The sequence below is a fragment of the Motacilla alba genome, chromosome 1 (genome assembly GCF_015832195.1).
Source record: "Motacilla alba alba isolate MOTALB_02 chromosome 1, Motacilla_alba_V1.0_pri, whole genome shotgun sequence".
Lineage (NCBI taxonomy): Eukaryota > Metazoa > Chordata > Aves > Passeriformes > Motacillidae > Motacilla > Motacilla alba.
Window position 1 is genome coordinate 98390702 of NC_052016.1, and position 19164 is coordinate 98409865.

Below are 19164 nucleotides of genomic sequence, written 5' to 3' on the forward strand. Positions count from 1 at the left end.
CCATTCTAGGATTCTGCGACAGTCGGTCTGCCAATGCTGTACTGGAGTCAGTCACTTCTGGCAGTGAGGCAGAAACACAACAATGCTGTCACACACCTCTGACCAGGCTTTTGGCAAGATACCATGTAAGATTTGCATAGCACTTTTAATTCTTCCTAAATGTTTGTGATATTTACTATCTTGATGACATTTACATTGGCAATGACAAAGGAAACTTATTAATAAAAGGTTTTGTTTTCAAAGTATTCTAATAAATTCTTGCTTTTCTATCTGTTTATTAATGAAAACAAGATTTTCAAAAATATTTGAGCAGATGATGTTTTTCAGATGAGTGAGCAGACATTGCATTATTCCTACAAGAAACTAAATGCTGAAATAACTGGTTTTGTACACATGGGTTTATTACTTATTATACCTATTAAAAACAGTAGTTTAAAAATGAAACTTCTTTCTAGGGATGAATGCAGGTAATGTGGTCTTACAAAAGATTTTATGTCAAGTTTTGGAAGAAGAGACCTTTATCAGTATTAATCTAGGTTAATGAAAGAGAAAATCATTCTGTTAAGGTCTTATTCCTGGAACTGCTTTTTGCTCTATTTTTAAAACATCACTCCTTATAGATCATTATCCTAAAATTATCTTTCTGAAAGTCCTGCTCTCAACATAACACTAAGATGTAAGAGGAATTGTTTAGGAGGAACAGTCCTAACTCACAAATTATTAATGGTGTATGCACAGCATTAGAAGATCCATATCCCTCTTCCCTGGGCATTTCATTCCATAGAGAGCAAGAAATTACGGTACCTTACAACATACTTTGGCAGTAGTGGAGCCACACACCTAAGTAGTGTCTAACTGTAAACATGTGAATTTCTTTCTTCACCTTGCAGCCTCTACCTCCCCTTGGTTGACTCAGCCCTTCTCTGTTTGCTGCCCACACTCCTCGTATTTAAAACTCATCCCAGGTATTTTATTTATTTTTTTTTTTACTCCAGGTGTTTACACACTTTGGGATATAAGTGATCCCTTCTCCTGAGATGAGAAAGGGCCTGGGGATTGAACCAGCAAAGGGCTGCTGGCAGGGTTACTCCTCCTCAGAAGCCACAGAGGCACCACAGGGCAAAGCAGGCAGAGCTTGAACCTTGTGCCTACTGCAGGAAGGCTTTTAAGCAGTCTGTTCCCAAGGCAAAAACAAGACTAAGGATTTTGGAAACAGGATCTTGTATGAGAGGACTGGCAGCAAGCCTGCAAGAAAGGATGTTAGGGATTAGCCTCCACCTGTCCTTTTGCAGGGCTTTTCCTGCCATGAACACAGCAGAATTGCTGGCACACAGACACAAGAGGGGAGTGGCTCTTCCTTCCATCAAAGCAGTAAACTTCCAAAAGGTTGTTCAAATCTATCCCGTGCCTACTGTCCAGTCACACAGACACTCATCTCTAATGGAGACCAGTGGGAGTCTAGCACACGTTTCCACACAGTTCCCTGAGCCAGCACAGTGCAGTGCAGCCTTGACCTCCTTCCACCCCCTAAAAGCCTCCCCTTTGGGGCACTTCAGAAAATTAGTTTACCCCCCTGCCTTACAACACACTAGAACTACATCAAAACAAAGCAGCATCTCTCTCCTGTGAAATGACACAGGACTAATGGTTTTTTTCTTTTTTTTTTTTTTTCCAATCTATCAGAGCTTCCCATTTACAGCTGATAACAACTTATTTGGATGTACCTAATATTCTAAAATGGGTTTTTTACTTACAACAATGCCTGGGTAGTAGCCTCCCACAGTAACATTTTCTGTTCGTGTGGTAGCTGCCAGACCGATGGTGAGTATGAAAACAGACACCACCAGCAGTGCGACTGTGAACCAAAGGGAAGTCTTCTTCCTTTTTGCAAACTGTCCTGTAGGGAGTGAGGGGGGGGAAAGGCAAAAGAAAAAGAGTTTTTCATTGCAATCATGGCAGAACAAATACAAAATTATGAAAGACTTTTTGTTAATCTTTTTTTTAGATAATCCTGTGTTGTTCTCCCACTAAGGAAAATTGCTTCCAGACAACAGAAGGAATTAAAACCTGCAGAGTTAGCTAACATATAGCTTAATGCACACGCATTGGGTATAGGCATGAGATGAGTTTTTATTAGGCTGAACTGTAAGTCAGTGACAATGATAATTATGCCTTTGTTTGCAGTAACATTTTTAATTGTTGTTCACATTGGTGAGATCCTGAAGACCTTAAATTCTTACCTGTGTGAAGTGCCAATTTGACTCTATCTGGTCTGAACATAAAAATGAATATTTTAAACAAGATTAGCAGGCAGTCTGCATGCTATCAGGAAAATGAATGTGCTCTTCATGTTTACTGGGGTAAGAAATCTGTATCCTTGAAGCAAAGCTGTAATAGAGTTTATCAGGTAATGATACATGAGACTTTTCCAGCAGAGGCTGCTCAGTGAAACCCTCTCAGTCTCACTGGGATTTGGGTCCAGATATCCCAAAGTGAAAACCAGCACACCCACCTCCAGCTTGCAGCCTGCTCCAAGGCACTTAACCTGGTCATCCCGTGGCAGATCTGAGCTGTAGCCAGAGGTTGCTCACACCAGGGCCTCAGCCCATAGCACAGACTTATGTAAGACTAAAAAAAGCCAATAATACATGACTCTGACTAACAAAAGACACCCAAGTGAATCAAACTGTGATCCCCGTTTTTGGTCTTCTCACTTTGGAGTGTGCAGGATCACCCTGTAGCACTGGGCCATGTGATGCCAGGGTACCATGCACTGCACCTGGGCAGGATGGAGCTCCTGAGAAAGCACAGCCTGGCCACAGCAGGGCCAGTCTCTCTCCCTCTGTGGCCTCAGGAAGCCGCCTGACTGCCCAGCCTCGGGAGAAGGAGTTGTTGCAATACGACACGAAATGACGACACGGACACTGCTGCTCTCTAGGTGAACAAAAAAGAGGGACCTTTATTTTCTGACTCCAACATTTATAGTTTTCCAAAAGTGACAGTGGATTGGAGGGTGACAGTGCCACCTCTTCAATGACACTGGACAGACCAAGAGTCCATCAATTCTCTCTTCCTCCATGAAAGAATGCAAAACATAAGTTATTTACAGAATTGTTGTGAGAATGTTTGTTACAAGAATGCAAACATCAGAAGGTTTAGCAAAGTCTTAAAAAATCAGGGTGATAAGAAGGCAGAGACTGTGATGTTGCACTGAAGCCTGGTGGCAGTAGCCCTCAGCAGGCAGCAGGAGGTGAGAGGGGAAGGCAGGCTTTTGTGGGTCGGGCTCTGGGGGCACTGCTGGAGGCAAAAGCAGGGGAAATGTAGGAAAGACAAAATGAAAGCAGAAGCCATTTGCAATGAGTCACTTGAGTTTTGTGGCCATTTTAAAGTCACGTAACTCAGTTAAACGTTTATAGTTCAAAAGCCAGACTAGATTTGTGATGTTTGCAAACCAAGTCAAATAATTTCAATCAGTAAAAAAATGAATTTATAATAACAAGCTGTGTTTGCTGACATTTCTCCAGTAGAACAACCAGCCAAAATTATTCCAGTCTTTTAATATGAAATACAAGCAACTTTCCTAAAGACAAATACCATCAATTGAGCTTACAAATGTCTCTTTCACCTGCATGTACAAAGTCTCCTGCTAAAGATAAAGAATTAATTCCTAATACTCGCCCAACACCTCTCCTCCAGCCTGTGTCTCTGCTATCTTCCTCTGGCAATGCCCTGTTAATCCATGGAGGGCCACTGGGCACATGGAAGCAGAGAGGTTCATTGTTAGCAACCAGTTTTTCACCAAGTGTGTGGAGTTGCAGACAGTTCTTTCAGAGAAGCCAGTTCACATGGCCAAGAGGGAAAACTAAATTTCAGACATGCAGCTCCCCAAATCAGCCTTCGTTCTTACAAATTACAATGATTCATTCAATATATCTTCCAGATTATAAATAATATCTGATGCCCTTGCCATACCTTACCATCTTTGAAAAGTCATGGAGATTAAAGAATCCCCAAAACTGAAGAAAGGCAAACGCTCCATCCATTTTTAAAAGGGCCAAAATGAAGATTCAGGGAATTGTAAACCAACCAATCTCACCTTGGCTTCTGGGATGCTGGGACCAAAAAGGTGGAGTTAGTCTTCTTGTTAGACATTTCTGGGCACAGAAGGAAAAGGTGATTGGCAACAGTCAGGATGGATTTACCAGAGCCAAGTCATGTCTGACCAGCCCAGGTACTGGTTATGGCAAAAAGACTGGACTTGAGGAGCACTGGATGACTTTTGCCTTAATTCTAGCAAGGTTTTAAACATGATGCCGAATTCTGAGCCAAGGAAGGAACAATGCATTGCAATGATGCAGGTAAGGGACTGCCTGGCTGCAAAGCAGCTCTGCTGGAAAGGACCTGGGGAGATTCATAGATGATGAGCTGATCATGAACCACTGGTGTGCCCTAGCAACAGAATCCTGGGCTGCACTAACAGGACCATCATTAGTGGATCAGAGGAGCAACTGCACCCATCTATTCAGCACTTTTAGACGACACAATATTGCACTCAGTTTTGGGCCCTCAGTATAGGGAAATACATAAATTAACGGCAATGAATTCAACAGAGGACTGCAAAGAAGGTCAGGGGCTGGCTCTCTCTGTATGAGAAGAGGCTGAGGGAACGGGGCTTGCTCAGCCTGAAGATGAGATGACTTTTGGCAGGGCTAGTTGCAGTCTTCCAGTTCCTTTGAGCTGTTGTCAAGAGAACAGACTCAGGCTTTTCATAATGGTGCACAGCAGGAGGAAAAAAGACAGCAGACAAACTGAAACACAAAAAAGTGTTTCAGACTGGGTGTAAAGAGGGGAAAAAAATCAACATTAGGAGAGTCAAACATTGGAACAGGTTGCCCAAATAACTTGTGCCCTCTTCAGTTTTGGAGGTTTTCAAGATTCAAGTAGACAAAGAACTAAGCAACCTGGCCTGACTTCATAGTTAACCCCGCTTTGAGCAGGAGGTTGGAATTGCAACCAAGATACCTTCCTATCTGAGTTCTTCTGTGGTTTTATGATAGTCAAGACAGCTAGACTAAAAGTGGGTTGGGTATGTAGGCTCATTTCCACTGATAAGAAGCTGCAGCTGCAATGTAGACATACTCTAAAGGGGCATTGGAACACAAACCTTCCCAAAGCCAGTGGGGCACATGCTCCTCAGCCAAGACTTCTTGAAACCACTGAAAAGTGCCAGGGGAGCCAAGCCTCCACAAATTCCTCAGAGTAGCGCCTGTACTGGCAAAGGTTGATAAGATTGGATGGAGATAAACTATGGATCCAACCCACCCTCCTGAGATTTGATTATGACTAATGAAAGGCATGAGTTTGATTGCTCTGAGTTGCTGTAAAATGTCTTAGGAGAAGCATGGTCTTATATGTAATCAGAATAAATCTGATGTGGATTTAGTGAGACAAAATAGAAAAAGATGTCATTATTTGTAGGGACATTTTTTAGCATGAACTACATTTTGACATTGAAATTTACACATGCCAGAAAAAATTTATGAATGCAATACTCTCCAACCCTCATATTTATTGATCTTTTACCACCTGCATCTCAAAATAGAGGCAAATATCCAATTGTGTCTCACCTTTTTCATAGTCTAGGAAACTCTGATAAATAACCAGGTCATTAGCTACAAACTCCATTCTTAGGAGAGATGGCTTACATGCAGGAGCACAGAAAGGCCCTTTTCTGGAGAAGAGGCTGGCACGTGCAAGGACTTATTCTCAAAGACTTCCACATGCTCAGAGAAGATGGATAGAAATCAGCCTAAATTGGTTTTTATCATGGCTGTTTGGTTTTCCTTAGCCATAACAATAAAAATCTTTGTTCTATTAAAGTATGTATAATTACATGCGTATAAGCCACCAGCATACTGGAAGGCCTATGTAACATTTGCAAAGCAGCTTAATATCTTCTGAAGTTACTGCTGCAAAGGGTTCCCACAATTAAAAGGCTTCCTTTTGCAATTTCAGTCATGTTGAGTCCCAAGATTTTTCAAGCCTTTGTTTACTGCTGTTTGCAGCAGTTGCCATGCAGTTTATTTGGGTCTGTTTTTCATGTACCTGCCAGCCAAAACCCCATGCCAGACTCAGAAGCCCTGTCTCCAGCTCAGGCAGTGTGCCTGGTCCAGCCTTCTTCCCTGACACTCTGTGGCAAGGATAGGACTGAAGGCTGGCCTTACACAAGAATAGCATTTAAATTAAGAGCAGAGGAAACATTGCAGTCAATATTTGTAGCCTGAATTTTCTTCCAACACCAATGTTCCTGGAGTGCAGGAAACAGTTAATGGAGGCCATTCGCTCTCCAATTTTTTAGTGCTGAAGTAACTCTCAAAATAATTTTGACATTTATTACCTTCAACTTCTTTAGCAATGATTTGGTATGAATATTATTAAGCTCCTAGTCTGGACCTTAATGCAATTTATCTATAACTTTAAATTCTTATATTTAGCATACCAAAAACCAAGCCTGTAGGAAGAAACCTACCCTTCTTAGCATTAGCTTGAGGCTGGGGTCAATAGAGGGTGTGAATATGTTATTAACATCTATTGGCAATATTCTTCAGCACTTTTGGTCAGTGAAGTATTGACTGAGCCTTGGGCACTGAGTTTTTTGCAGTATAAACTGCAGCAATAGGCACTACAGATAAATTAGAGAGGTAACAGAGCTTCCACATGACAGGCTTGTGCTTTGCCTGGCACAGACCTAAGCTGTGCACAAAAAGGAATAGTCACAGAAACACTCTCTACTTTGCTCACTAAACATCTGTCAGGAAAAGTATCTGCTTGAGCCCTGCTTCCACAGTGGAAGGCGAGAAACTGCCACCAGAACAAGGCAGGGAAACACCAGACTGCTGCCTCCTTGGGACAGAGAAAAGCCTGTAAGGAGGGAAATTGAGATCACCCTCCAGAGAGCAAAAAGAAAAAGTGCTTGCTGAAGACCACGCTCTGCTGCACTCAGAAAAGACTTCTGTCTGTTCATCAGCTGCAGAAAACAAAAGTGTATTACAATGCTCTGTTTGCAATGGGTGGTGATTAAAGTAAATTTATAGGAAGACTATGGAAAAATAAATGGTTTTGTCAGGAGGGCATGTATGAGATTGCAAAGTGGTGGGTCTAATGATGAATAGTAGGGTCTGGATTTGAACAAAGCAAAGAGTGAGTTTAAAAGGGGAATTAATTAATTAATTAATGGTGAAACATATCTGTGGCACAGAACATGTCCAGGGGCTGAGGGAAAGAAAGAACACAATGAAAGAGCATCTCTCCACCTTGGAAAACCTCCATACAATTTGCAACTGAACTGAAAAAAGTCTACATTTAGACCAAAGAAACTGAACTTTTCTAACTTCACTACTACTTTTAAAATCTATCTTCAGACATCAGAAAGTTAACAAGTGTGGTATAATTTTTGGTGAGGAAAAATGTCGCTGTAGGATGTAGCAGTTAGCTGGGATTATAATCACATTTGCTGAATATTAGCACTACATAATTCCATTCCTTCTTCTTTGATCTAGTTATGGTGATCAAAATGGAAACACTTCTTTCGAGTAATGCCCCAGCATGATGTTTATTAGCATCTTACTGTGAGAAAAAGAAGGAAACTTTTGTAACAGGAAAAAATAGTGCATTTTTATTATGCAATGGATACCACTAAAAACTGTGACATGTTTCAGAGAGTGGCATTAAGCACACAGAAAAGATAATTTAAGTGGAATTTCACCATAGACAAAAAGATTATTCAAGTGGAAATTCACCATAGACAAACCTTAGTACCAAATGTATCCACTGTTTTGCTGCTATTGAGAAAATTTTTAGGAGATTTTTGGAGCTAGATTATAAATTTTTAATTGCTGCAACGCTCACTTCAGTGCCATATCTCTCTCAACTACAGTTTTGTGCATTTTAAAAACTGTTTCATGCCAGTGAAATTGAATTAATCCTACATTGCCTCCCAAAATTAAATGTGACAGATTGAGATGCTTAAAAGAGATGCTCACACCTGCTGTTGGTGATTACTTTCCCTTTTCTGATTAAATGCTTGACTTGTCCAGAGTGCTGAACTAATTAAACCAGATGCAACAGCATTCATTTCAAGCCACTAGACAGCAGCTTTTATCAGGCCCATCTCTTACCTTTTTTATTAATTTGTTGAGTAAGCTTCTACAAGTGTATTATATATTCAAGACCATGGGAAACAGTTTACAATTCTACTAGAAAATATCCATACTGAACAAAATGAAAAAGCAATCCCACAAGCCCTGATATACTGTGTAGTATAACTATAGTAAGTGATACCATGCAGTATCACTATGACCTCATTGTTTTGGCAGCAATTGTTTCACCAATAAATAATTTAATGAGCAGCTAATCACTAGTTTAAAGCTGGCATACAGATTCTTCTTTTTCCCATGACTACCTGAAAATGTTTTTAAGTTACAGCACATCTTCCACGGCCACATTTTCAACACCAACATAATTTTTCTTTCAAGTTTAAGACAAAAATTAGGATCTGGTACATTTTTCACTCAGCTGTTAAGATCCTTGCGTGCATAGCAAAGTCTCTGCTTATCCTTCCAAACGTTACACAGAGAAATTGCCAGCAGTAAGTTCTGTATATTCTAAACTTTGACAAATTCCGCTGGAATAAGGAAACACTAGACCTTTCTTTTGCCAGGTGTTTGTATTTCAGGACGTACGCTGTAAACACAAACCATACAATTAGGAGAACCAGGAGAACGGGAACGAACCCAACACCTGTCCCCAGCCCGCCCCGCACCTGCGGGCACCTCCGCCTGCTCCAGCGCAGCCTCCGGCCAGCACGATGGCTCCTACATTAATCTCCTGTCCGCGTCCCGTACCAAGCTATTCCTCCGAATGTTAAACCTCCAGCAGAGGGATTCGCCCAGCGCAGCTGACAGCTTTGAAGAAGAGCCGGTATTTTTAAACACCTCGGTAAGAGAGGGGATGAGCGGCAGCGCGCACCGCGCCGGCGATCTCTGGCTGAGCCCCCCTGCGCTGCCGCTCTGCGGGGCACAGCCCGGGCACAGCGCCCTCCCGTCCCGTCCCGTCCCGTCCCGTCCCGTCCCGTCCCACGGGAAGCGCCGGGGCAGCATCGCCGAGCCCGGGGCAGCCCCGCCGCCGGCTGCCGCTCCGCCCCGCCGCATCCCGGGGCTCCCGCAGCGGCGGGGCAGGTGCCGGGCTCACCTGTGGGGTCCAGCAGGGCCAGCGGGCTCGACACGGCGGGGGCGGGCGGCGGAGCCATCACCTCCCGGGGCGCCTCGCCCCGCTCCGCTCCGCGGCCGGCGCTGCCCGGGGAGCGGCGGGTCCGCCCCGGGGCGCGGCGGGGCCGGGGCGGGGCGAGCGGCGCTGCTCCCGCCGCGGGGGGACCCGGCCGCCCAGCCCGCCCCGGCCCCGCTCGCCGCAGCTCCCGGGGCCGGCCCGCGGGGGAAGCACGGACCGGGTCTTTTCTTGCGCAGCCGTCAGCTGCTTCATTCATTACATGTCCTGCCCGTGTCTCAGCCTTGGCGTCACTTCTGGATTTTTTCTTGGCCGGTTTGACGCCTGGTGGAGATCAGAACTGTCCCAAACTTTCCTTTCAGCTTTCTGCTTCACTTAAAAATATATATTTATATATAAAAATCAGAAATAAAATGCAACAGCAATCAGAAATACTAAGTAAATCACTAAAGCTAGCATCTCAGAGACATAGGTTAAGTCAGGCGTAGGCTAAGACAGGAACTGTCAATAGTCAAGAGATGCTGCAGGGCTGGTCTTTTTCTTACATGGTGTCTATCAATTTCTCAACCTCATTGTCTTGGTTTTTACTCCTTCTGCAGATTCTGAGTCTCGTCCTGCTTCTTCCCAGAAGCTGCCAGCTGTTGGTGCTACTTACTGCTGGGTTGTGTGACTTCTGCCTGCAACAGAGTCTAGCAACAACTGAGAAGAAATAGCCAAAGGCACTGTGCTGTTTTGATGTCCGCTGTTCCTTTTGCCTGACTTCCCTAAAGCAGAGAACGTTTTGTTGTTTTTTTTGGTTTGGGTTGGTTTTTTTTGGGTTTTTTTTGGGTTTGTTTTTGTTTTTGTTTTTGGGGTTTTTTTTGTTTTTTTTTTTTTGTGGAAAGAGTTTTTGATAGGCTGCCAAGTGCTTTGCTTATGTTGTGTCCTCCCACTTGCAAAAAGCACAACTCTACTTAACATTCTTGTTTTTCTTCTGTTCCAACTTCTAAATGTATATGTATATATGTATTTAAGTTCTTCAGTCTTTGGCAGATTTCCCCAGGAAATGGTTAGATGGAAAGAGACAGCTTTCTCAGGTACTACCCCTGTAGTGTATAAAGATAAGTAAGCCAGGAGCTACGGCCAAACACAAATCCACTTTTTTCTCTTTGCATCCTCTAGCCTGAAGAGGTAGAAGAAACGAGAAAAAATAGGATAGAGGTAGTATTTGTACTATTAATTACTAGTTTTTAATAGAAATTAATGAAGTAATAGATTGAGAACACAGAGATGGTGATGGTACAAGTAACAAATTTGTTTGAAAGTGGTAGTGGATGAGAGTGATACAAATGCCCCAAAATCTGGTAAAGACTCTCGGGTTTGGGGATGGCTATGAATAGAAGTTTTCACCAACAGTAAATAACAGCAAGGTCGGGGAAGATTTCAATTCCCTAGACAGATGCGAAACAAAGACCATACACAGCATTTATTATCAGCTCTGATGGGCAATAAATCTTTTATTTACCAGCAGTCACTGTTCAGACTCAACAGCCTAAAGGGAAGCTGTTCTATAATTATTTTCAGTAAAATCTAAGGATATTATAAATCCTTTGAAAAATAATTTGATAATAAAAAATAATCTCTGATTAATGAGATTTGCACTAAACATCTAACATTATTTACTGAAAATTTCTTGAAAACCAAGAATAGATCTACAAAAATATCCTACAGTCTTGGATTTCAGAGGGAAAACATTAAGAAGCTATGAAAAATTATTGAAAAGGCTGCATGGGCCTAGCATTTGAGCGTGGAAGAATCATGGACTTACTTTAAATCCAAAATGGAATATCCTGTATAGCACTTACATCCCACAAAAGAGGTTGGAATAGATCAAGAATAATTGTGGAGCTAGTGGATAAGTAACTACCTGAAAGTGAAAGGACCTACAGGAAATAGGAGAAGTACAGTTTGCTGGGTTGGAAACTGCAGGATCAGAGAAAAAAAAATGGATGAAAATCTAGCTGAACCAGATGTTGCAAAGAAAAGGATAACAGATAGCAAAGAATTCTTCAACTACATAAATAGAAATTATTCAAAGAAGCAAGATATGTGGTGGCTAAATGCCAGAGATGAGATGAAGGCTGTTCCAAATATTGAATAAATACATTGCCTCAGTTTTCAATGAAAATAAAAAATTAGGGTGAGAGTATTTACAGAGAGCATAAAGTAAGCAAGATCATGTAAAAGATTATATTAGCATAAGTTAGGCTGTTTCTTGTGACAGGTCCCAGAAAATCGCAACCCAAATGTTGAAAAAATTGGTATCTGTCTTGAAAAGTCCTGAGCAACACTTTTGATAAATCAGTGAAGTTGGGGTTGAAGCACTGTTATTGGAGACTGCTGGAGAACAGAAAACCTGTCTTCTAAAAAGGCAGAGGGAGGGAGAGGACTCCATAGCCTGTTATTTTGACTGAGAAAATTCTTGGAGGTAAGTGAAAAATGGGTTCAGCTACATGATGGTTCATCGAAGCTAGATCATGTCAGACTACCAAGATGTAAGGTGATTCCTCAGGCAAAAGCATTGCAGTGAAGCAAATCTGTCTGGATGTCTACACATTAATGGGGTCCTTTAGAGGAAAAGTCTTAACGTGGAGAGGACAGCTGCAAGTATGGGTCACCACCAGGTACAGGGTATGTGTGTTTGTGGCATATTTGTCAAGATAATGTTTGCATTCTCACCCAAAAAGCGCCTCATCAGCACGAAGGCTGAAGGCCTCCATCATGTCCCTGATTTCTTCTCCTGCTTTACTGTGGCACACTGCAGGTTTGAAGGATTTTTGTCTTTTTTCCTACAGGTCATCACTATGGTAGTGCGTTCTTTGGAAATTAGGTTGGCCACTTGTGAGATCTTGATCCTGTGTGTTCCTGAAGTATTTTCTTCTTTATTTTGAACATGATCAATCTGTTTGATCTTTCTTTTCAGGTCATGTTCTCCAGGCTAACAGACATTTCCTTTGCTTCCCTCCAGCCTCTGTGTCATCACACTCATCTTTCTTTAAGGGAGATGCAAAAGGACTGGGCAATATTGACAGAATCACAGGTTGGAAGGGACCACAGTGGATCACCTGGTCCAATCTCCCTGCTCAAGCAGGATCATTCTAAAACACATTGCACAGGTTTGCATCCAAACACTTCTTGAATATCTCCAGTGTTCGCGACTCCACAACCAAAACAATAATTTTTCAAAACAATTTTGAATTATAACTCTAACTGTGTAATTCCTCTAAAATACTCAATAGTTTCTCCCAACTTTATATTCTCTGCAAATTTGATGTACTTTATATCCAAGGCCATCAGTGACCATACTGAACAATACCAGCATGTCAGCATTTTCTGTCTTCCAGGACCATGACTCTCCAGGTACTTACTTCATCTTCTCTGTGCTACTGTAATTTACACTGTTTTTCTGTAAAGAATCTGGTGCAGGCTCAGAAATCAGTCACAGAGACTACCAGTGTGAAGCAGCTTAAATGGCCCCAATGCACCTAACTCTTCACCACAGTACTTGGACTTCTACTGTATTCCTCAAAAAGTCTGGGAACTGTCTCCTCCTCTCATTGTTTAAATGCCCAGCAGAAAGGTAAGCCAGTCATTGCTGAGGCAAAATTCAGGATGTTTAATAAGCTGGCTTGCCCAGTCACACAGGGTCATGACAGCAAGGCAAGTAGATTTCCTTGGTTCATATAAATAGTATTTATTGGCATGGTTAGTGGTACAGTCCCTTGAGAAGTACATTGCATTAGTTTAGCTGAGCAGTGTAAGGGAATCATGCAGGAAGTGAAAGGAGCAGCAGAAGTAGCCCTGAGGTTGAGATAAATGGTCACAGAATATTTGAGCAAAATATGGCTATTAAAAAGCAATTTCTGGGCAATTTTCTTCAAAAATTCTGCTTCCTGGTGCCTGTCAGTATCCAGGGTGTGTTTTATTAGCACAAGATTTAAAAGACTATGCCTGACTTCTTTAAAAGGGACTTGAAAAGGTAAAGCTATTTACAGCATTGTTCAGAGACATCAGAAATAAGTGAATGACACATTCGTTTGTGGCATATGTTTGTCAAAAGCAGGTTCAAATTCTTTAATTGCCTTCAACATCCTTTTCACCTACTAATTTTTGCAGTCAGTTTTTGAATTCTATGAACTTTTAGCATCCACAGCATGTTGTGACAAGGAGCTCCATGTGTGCTGTGTGAAGAGATGAGATTCCCCAATGGGAACAAGAAGCAAACTGAAAAGAGCAAGATAAAAGTCAAGTTAAATGTCAGGTATATTTGAAGTCATAGGAGAATATACCTGAGGACAGGTACACGGCCCTTACAAAAACACCCCAACAAAACAACAAGGAAACAATTGCTACGTGATACCAAAAGACATTGTGTTATTTATATGTTAATAAAGCTAGATAATGAAAAGTGTGGATAATGTACTGGAGACCATTCTTGTGCTGTAGCTCATAACCATATCAAGACAACAAATCTCTGAAAACTGAAGTAAAGGAAAGGTTTTCAGAGAATTACCTGTTTTTAAAATATTGTCATACCGATAGAGCCTAAGTTTATATAAGCTGCATATGTACCTCTGCAACATGATTAATAAAGGTGTGTGTGAAAGGTACCAACAACAGCCCATCAGAAGCATGAATGAAGAAAAAAAACAAAAAAAACCCTTGGTTGGTATTGTGAATAGTTACATTAATTTTTATATGGGTAGAAGTGTCTACAGAGGTATTTATACTAGTCCAGACAAGAACAAATCATCAATTTTTGGAATGCATGAAGGAACTCCTCTGGAAAATGCCTCTTAAATTTCAAAACTATGTCATTACCAAAAGAATAAATCAATCTGGAATGCAGATGTAGTAATGAAATTTTTATAACAGGCATAATTTCAATTACACTTCTAGATAGTTAACATAAAGTTTGATTAATTTTTTTTCCTAGCTCAAAGCATCTTAAAAATTCCTTTGATAGCACAGTGAATTATACTATCCCTTCAAATTAAGTTTTTTGAAGCCCAGAAGTAAGTGAGACACCTAGTACATTTTCTCATGTCAGCTGGTGCCTTATTTAGTCAGGTGCCCTCCATCCATGTCTGCTGTAGTGACACCAAGTCAAGGACAATGTGTAGCACAGTCGCAGTGAGGGAAACGAGCTCCTCGCGCCTCACTTGTTCCACCCAAGCAAGGTTGTTTCCACCATATATTCTGAGCAGCTTTGCTTGGTTGAGTTTTAAGTCTCACTTACAAAGCTCTCCTTTCCCTTGACAGGCAGTTTTACAAGTTTAATGGAAAATGAGGAGAGTCGAGAGCCAAGTTCCACACTGACACCCCCTCAAGAGCTGTAATGTACCACAACATTTGTCAAACTGATCTCCTAATTGTTTTACTGATGTACTCCTTTAACTTCAAGAACTCACCGTACTCTTCATAAACTCTGGACAATGAACTATGGAATGAGAGCCATATTCTGACATGCACTGCAGTTTCCTCTGAATCAAAAATGTCTTGCAAAGTCTGTAGAATGTGGTAGGGTGGCTCAGATGGGAAGAAGAGAGAAGAGGCAGAGGGTGAGCAGCGGCAAGTGGGTCAGCCTTGGAAGCTTGTTCTAGAAGAAAATCTACCAGCCATGGAGAGGTATCCCAGTAATGTTGAGTCTGTCTCTTTCTCCCTCTCAGAGGCTCCTTAGGAGCCACTTACCTATTTAGAGGGGAATAATATGGCAGGCTCTTTCTGCAGTCCAATGTTTCAGCATTTTCATAGCACTCACATCCATTGAAAGGATCACAGCTGCAGCATTTCTTTCATGTATGAGAAGCAGCTTGCCAATTCTTAAAATTGTGCTTGTGTTTAGGAATTAATAAAGATATGAAGGTGGAACAAAAGAGAGACCATGAAACCTGACTTGGGGGCTGGGCCCTCCTGAAGGACATTGTGTGATGCTGAGGGGATGAGGATTCCTGGTCATTTGACAGAATAAGGCAGTGAATGAGATGAATCACTAGAATTTAACTGGAGACAGTAGAGGACATGCAAACAGCAGGTGGATTCTCAGTGTCAGATCCAAGGCTGTTCAGCTAGAACAGTGACTTGCAGTGGCCACTGCTTTAGCTCAGCTGCACCTTCAGCCCTGTAAGAGTCACCTCTACAGCATCCCACTTGTGACTGTTCCTATGCTGGCTCAAAACCACCTGAGGAACTTGGCTTTTACATTTTAAAGGGAGGATGATCCTCCATTCCCTGTTGATACTTCTATGGGAAAGAAGATCTTCCATTAAAAGTTAAAATGTCAGCACTCTGTCTTCCCAATGCCCAGCTTGGTTCATTATGGCAGCACAAAGGAAGGGCTATAGCCTGGTTTATTTCTTCTGCTTGATTTGAAAGTACCAGAATTAATGGTGCATATGGTGACATGGGCTGCTTGTGGAGATAAAGAGGAGATGTAGGGTTGAAATTAAAAAAGGTGACAGGTTTTAAAAGGCATTCTCTACCGTCAGGGCTAAGACACTTTCAGCAGTAGTTCAGAGTCTTACATGGACTTTGTTTTGTAAAATGCTATGTTGTCAATAAAGAAAAAAGAGTTAGAAGTAGCTGATGGAAAATGACTTGCTGCCAAGGAGATTTAACTGGCCAGGAGATGGACTATGGCTTGCTGCCATGGATGTTCTGACATACAAGAAGACGACAAAAGATGTAGAGCCATTGCAGCCCCAAGTGTTTCACAAAGGAGAAAAGCATAGCAGAAAACTTTATTTGGAAATTTTTAATAGTGTTCTCCTTCCCTGGCCCTTCCCCACTGAGGCCCTCTTATTCAGAGTGGTTAAGTGGAACATGTTATGTGTCTTCATCTATTTCCTTTTGATCTCATTGTCCAAAGTATTCTGTGAAATTATCACATCTTGGTGCTAATAATAGAAATAAACTTAGTCCAGGAATCACTTATAACTTTATGTTTCTTCTGCCCCTAATTTTTTTTATTTCCTTTGGGTGTCAGTCACAGACACTTCCCCTGACTACAGAGCTGTCATTTAAGCAGCAGAGTCCCTGTGCCTTGTGTGGTTAGACCACAAAAACGGTATTTTGAACTGGACAGGACAGCACACACAAGAAACCAAGAGAAGTCTCTCTAAACTGGGAAGATCTAAGCCATCAATAGATGTTGAGACTGGATTAAAATGACCAAGAGGTCATTGAGGTCAATTGCAAGGCTTGCATCTTCAGTAATAAGACTCCTTTCCTGTCTGTACACCCCCAGAGATGGAACCCTCAAGTCACCAGATGTATTTTGTACAGAGGTGAAGAGGGTGCTCCTGAAGGAGCAGGACAAAATCAAAGCTCTTCAGTCTTGCTTGGCCTCTGTGGAGAACAGAGGTTCTGCTGCCCTGGAATAAAGCTCTGCACAGGAGAGTGGGAGGGTCAGCTCGGAATATGACAAAATGCCGTGGTGTAGGAGGAGTTAGGGACTCTCCGCATGCCGCCACTGAAGAGAGCCCCGTGTTAGCAGGCTGTGCTGTTCCTCCTCAGCAAACAAACTACAGCACTGGGTAGCAAAACGAGAGAGAGAAAAACGAGAGCAGGAAATCAGTCTCCCTAACATGTTTTTTCAGTGTCAATGAAAAAAAAGTCACTATTATATGGGTGGGGGAAAAGTAGAGTGTGAGGTGAAACTGTGTAGGATAAATGTGCAAATAGAGCCCAGATTCATGCTTGATTTCATAGATGTCTAAAGGAAAAAATAGATTGTATTTGGACATGAGGTGACTGTTTGTAGAAAGCAGATTCCATGATAAATGAGACATTTCTTTTGTATCACAGATCATGGATGATGGTTTATATATGATATCACATTAACTTTGTCCAGTCACACGACTGTTCCTTCAAACATGTGGGGACTTAAGGAGGTAAGTAGCCATGATAGGTTCGCCTCCAGGGTCCCTTACAGGTCCTTCCTAGGTTTTGATCAAGACACCATTCCCAGGCTGATTCCCTTAGCATCTGCTTGGTTCCAGCATAAATGCAACAGCAACAGATGATTCACAGATTTCTGGCCCTTTTTCCTGAGGATCTACTAGACCATGATTGTTTATCTGTGAATTGACATTTTGTGTATGTTGATAAGGAAAATAAAGCTGCAATAAACCTAATTTTTAATAAGTAATCTTCAAACATTTTTTTTTCCTAGTGGATTTGTTGTGCAAATATTGCAAGGAACTTTTAGAAAAAGATGCTGGACACTTTCAGAAGAATACAACACTGTATATTTATTTATGCTAACATTCACATATCTTTCCCTTTCCAAGAGCCACATGGATATTATCCAGTTTTCATAAAAAACTGCTATACTATGACAGCAGTATGTCTTTATTATTATGTTTTGCTGTATCTTCCCATCTTCTATGAAACTCTGAGTTGATAAAACAGAGAATATCTCTTATCACACAGTTCTGCAACATCTTGATTTCCTATATATATTTTTCAGGTCACATTTGAAAGTGTTATTTTAAAAATTCTTTTTGTTATCAATGAAGCCATTGAAATAGATACTGAAAACTCTTGATACAGCAACCTAGTCGACATCTGCTTAATGTCCTGCCCCACAATTCATCCCTTTGACTTCCATGGACACCCCCCCACCAACTCTACTGTACTGTGAGGAACGCAGATCCCTCAAACTAAGTGGCAAATTCTTCTTAACTTCAAGTGGCCAGTGGGCTTCAGAGGGTCTGTAAAGTGTATAAATGCCCCTTGAACACAACTCAGTGCAGAATTAGGTCCTCTAATCTTACAAGCTTTTTATTTTCACTACCTATACCGAAAGGACTGTCTAAAGTGAAGTAATAAAATTTTATTAGCATGACTGGGCAAATTCCTGAGCTACTGATCTGTGGCAAAGGCCTGGAGGCATCCAGGCAGGTCATCCAGAACATGAACCATCTCCCAGCAGTATCTAAAGGGTATGGTATAAATAGCAGATGGTGGTAGGAAAAGGCAGTTCTTTGCAAAGATACTTAAACTATGCTAAGGGCAGTTTTCACTGCCTTGCTACCAAGGTATGAGAACACAAAAGAGTCTGGAAGCTAACCAGTAAGTTTCTGACTTCCCCAACAACTATTTGTAACTGCTGTTCCATGAGCAGTAGTACCTTGGTGTTAGGAGCTGTGCCATCTGTCTGAAGACCAGCTATAAAGGTGGGAATCTCCATTTCCATTTGCACAGAGCCTTCAGTCCTGGCTTTGTAGCATGTGATTCCAAGGAAAGGACACTGTATTGCCTTGCTGCCTGAGTCACTGGCAGAGAGGGGGAAGGCTGTGAGGACAGGCAGAAAAGCATTGTGGAGATGGAGTCAGTGAAAAATCTGTCTTTGGAGAAGTAACATTTGCTGAGAGCTCAAGATAATGGGAGAGCTTTGCTTGTTCAGCCTCTATGGCAGCAGCAGTTTGGAGGTGTCAGGAGTTTACAGTGTCCACACTAAACCATGAGGATACTGATGAGTGGGACAAGGTGCAGATGAGGCTTCAAAAATGCCTAGTGAATGAAATGTAATTTCACACAGCTAAAACTGTCACATTGCTGTAAATCCCTTATATAGGCATATCTATTTCTATTTAAGTATGTGTACAGGCATGCTCACACGTCCCATTAAAATGTGCTGTTGGATTCCTAAAAACATGAGCCATACCATAACTCCTTAGCTGGCCTCACAGCAAATGCAATTTCTCTTAACTGTAAAACTTTGAATTTACTTTGATTTTTTTCTTGATTAATTGATCCTAATTTCTACACGTATATTTGGTACCATAATTAATCCTAAGAATACAATTTAATATGAGAAATAAGCTGATGGCTCCCAAA

At 41.6% G+C, this 19164-nt stretch overlaps 1 protein-coding gene across 2 annotated transcripts in view; it reads right to left on the reverse strand.

Annotated features, from left to right (window-relative positions):
• Positions 1–9383, reverse strand: part of TMEM255B (transmembrane protein 255B) — a 66383-nt gene extending 57000 nt beyond the window's left edge. For both annotated transcript variants that reach the window (XM_038156655.1, XM_038156645.1), the window contains exons 1-2: positions 9250–9383; positions 1755–1897 (exon numbers count right to left, since the gene is read on the reverse strand). In XM_038156655.1, coding sequence (XP_038012583.1) covers positions 1755–1897; positions 9250–9307 — 201 coding nt within the window. In that variant the 5' untranslated portion in view covers positions 9308–9383. The remainder of the gene's footprint in view (positions 1–1754; positions 1898–9249) is intronic.
• Between the last annotated feature and the right edge of the window lie 9781 nt (positions 9384–19164).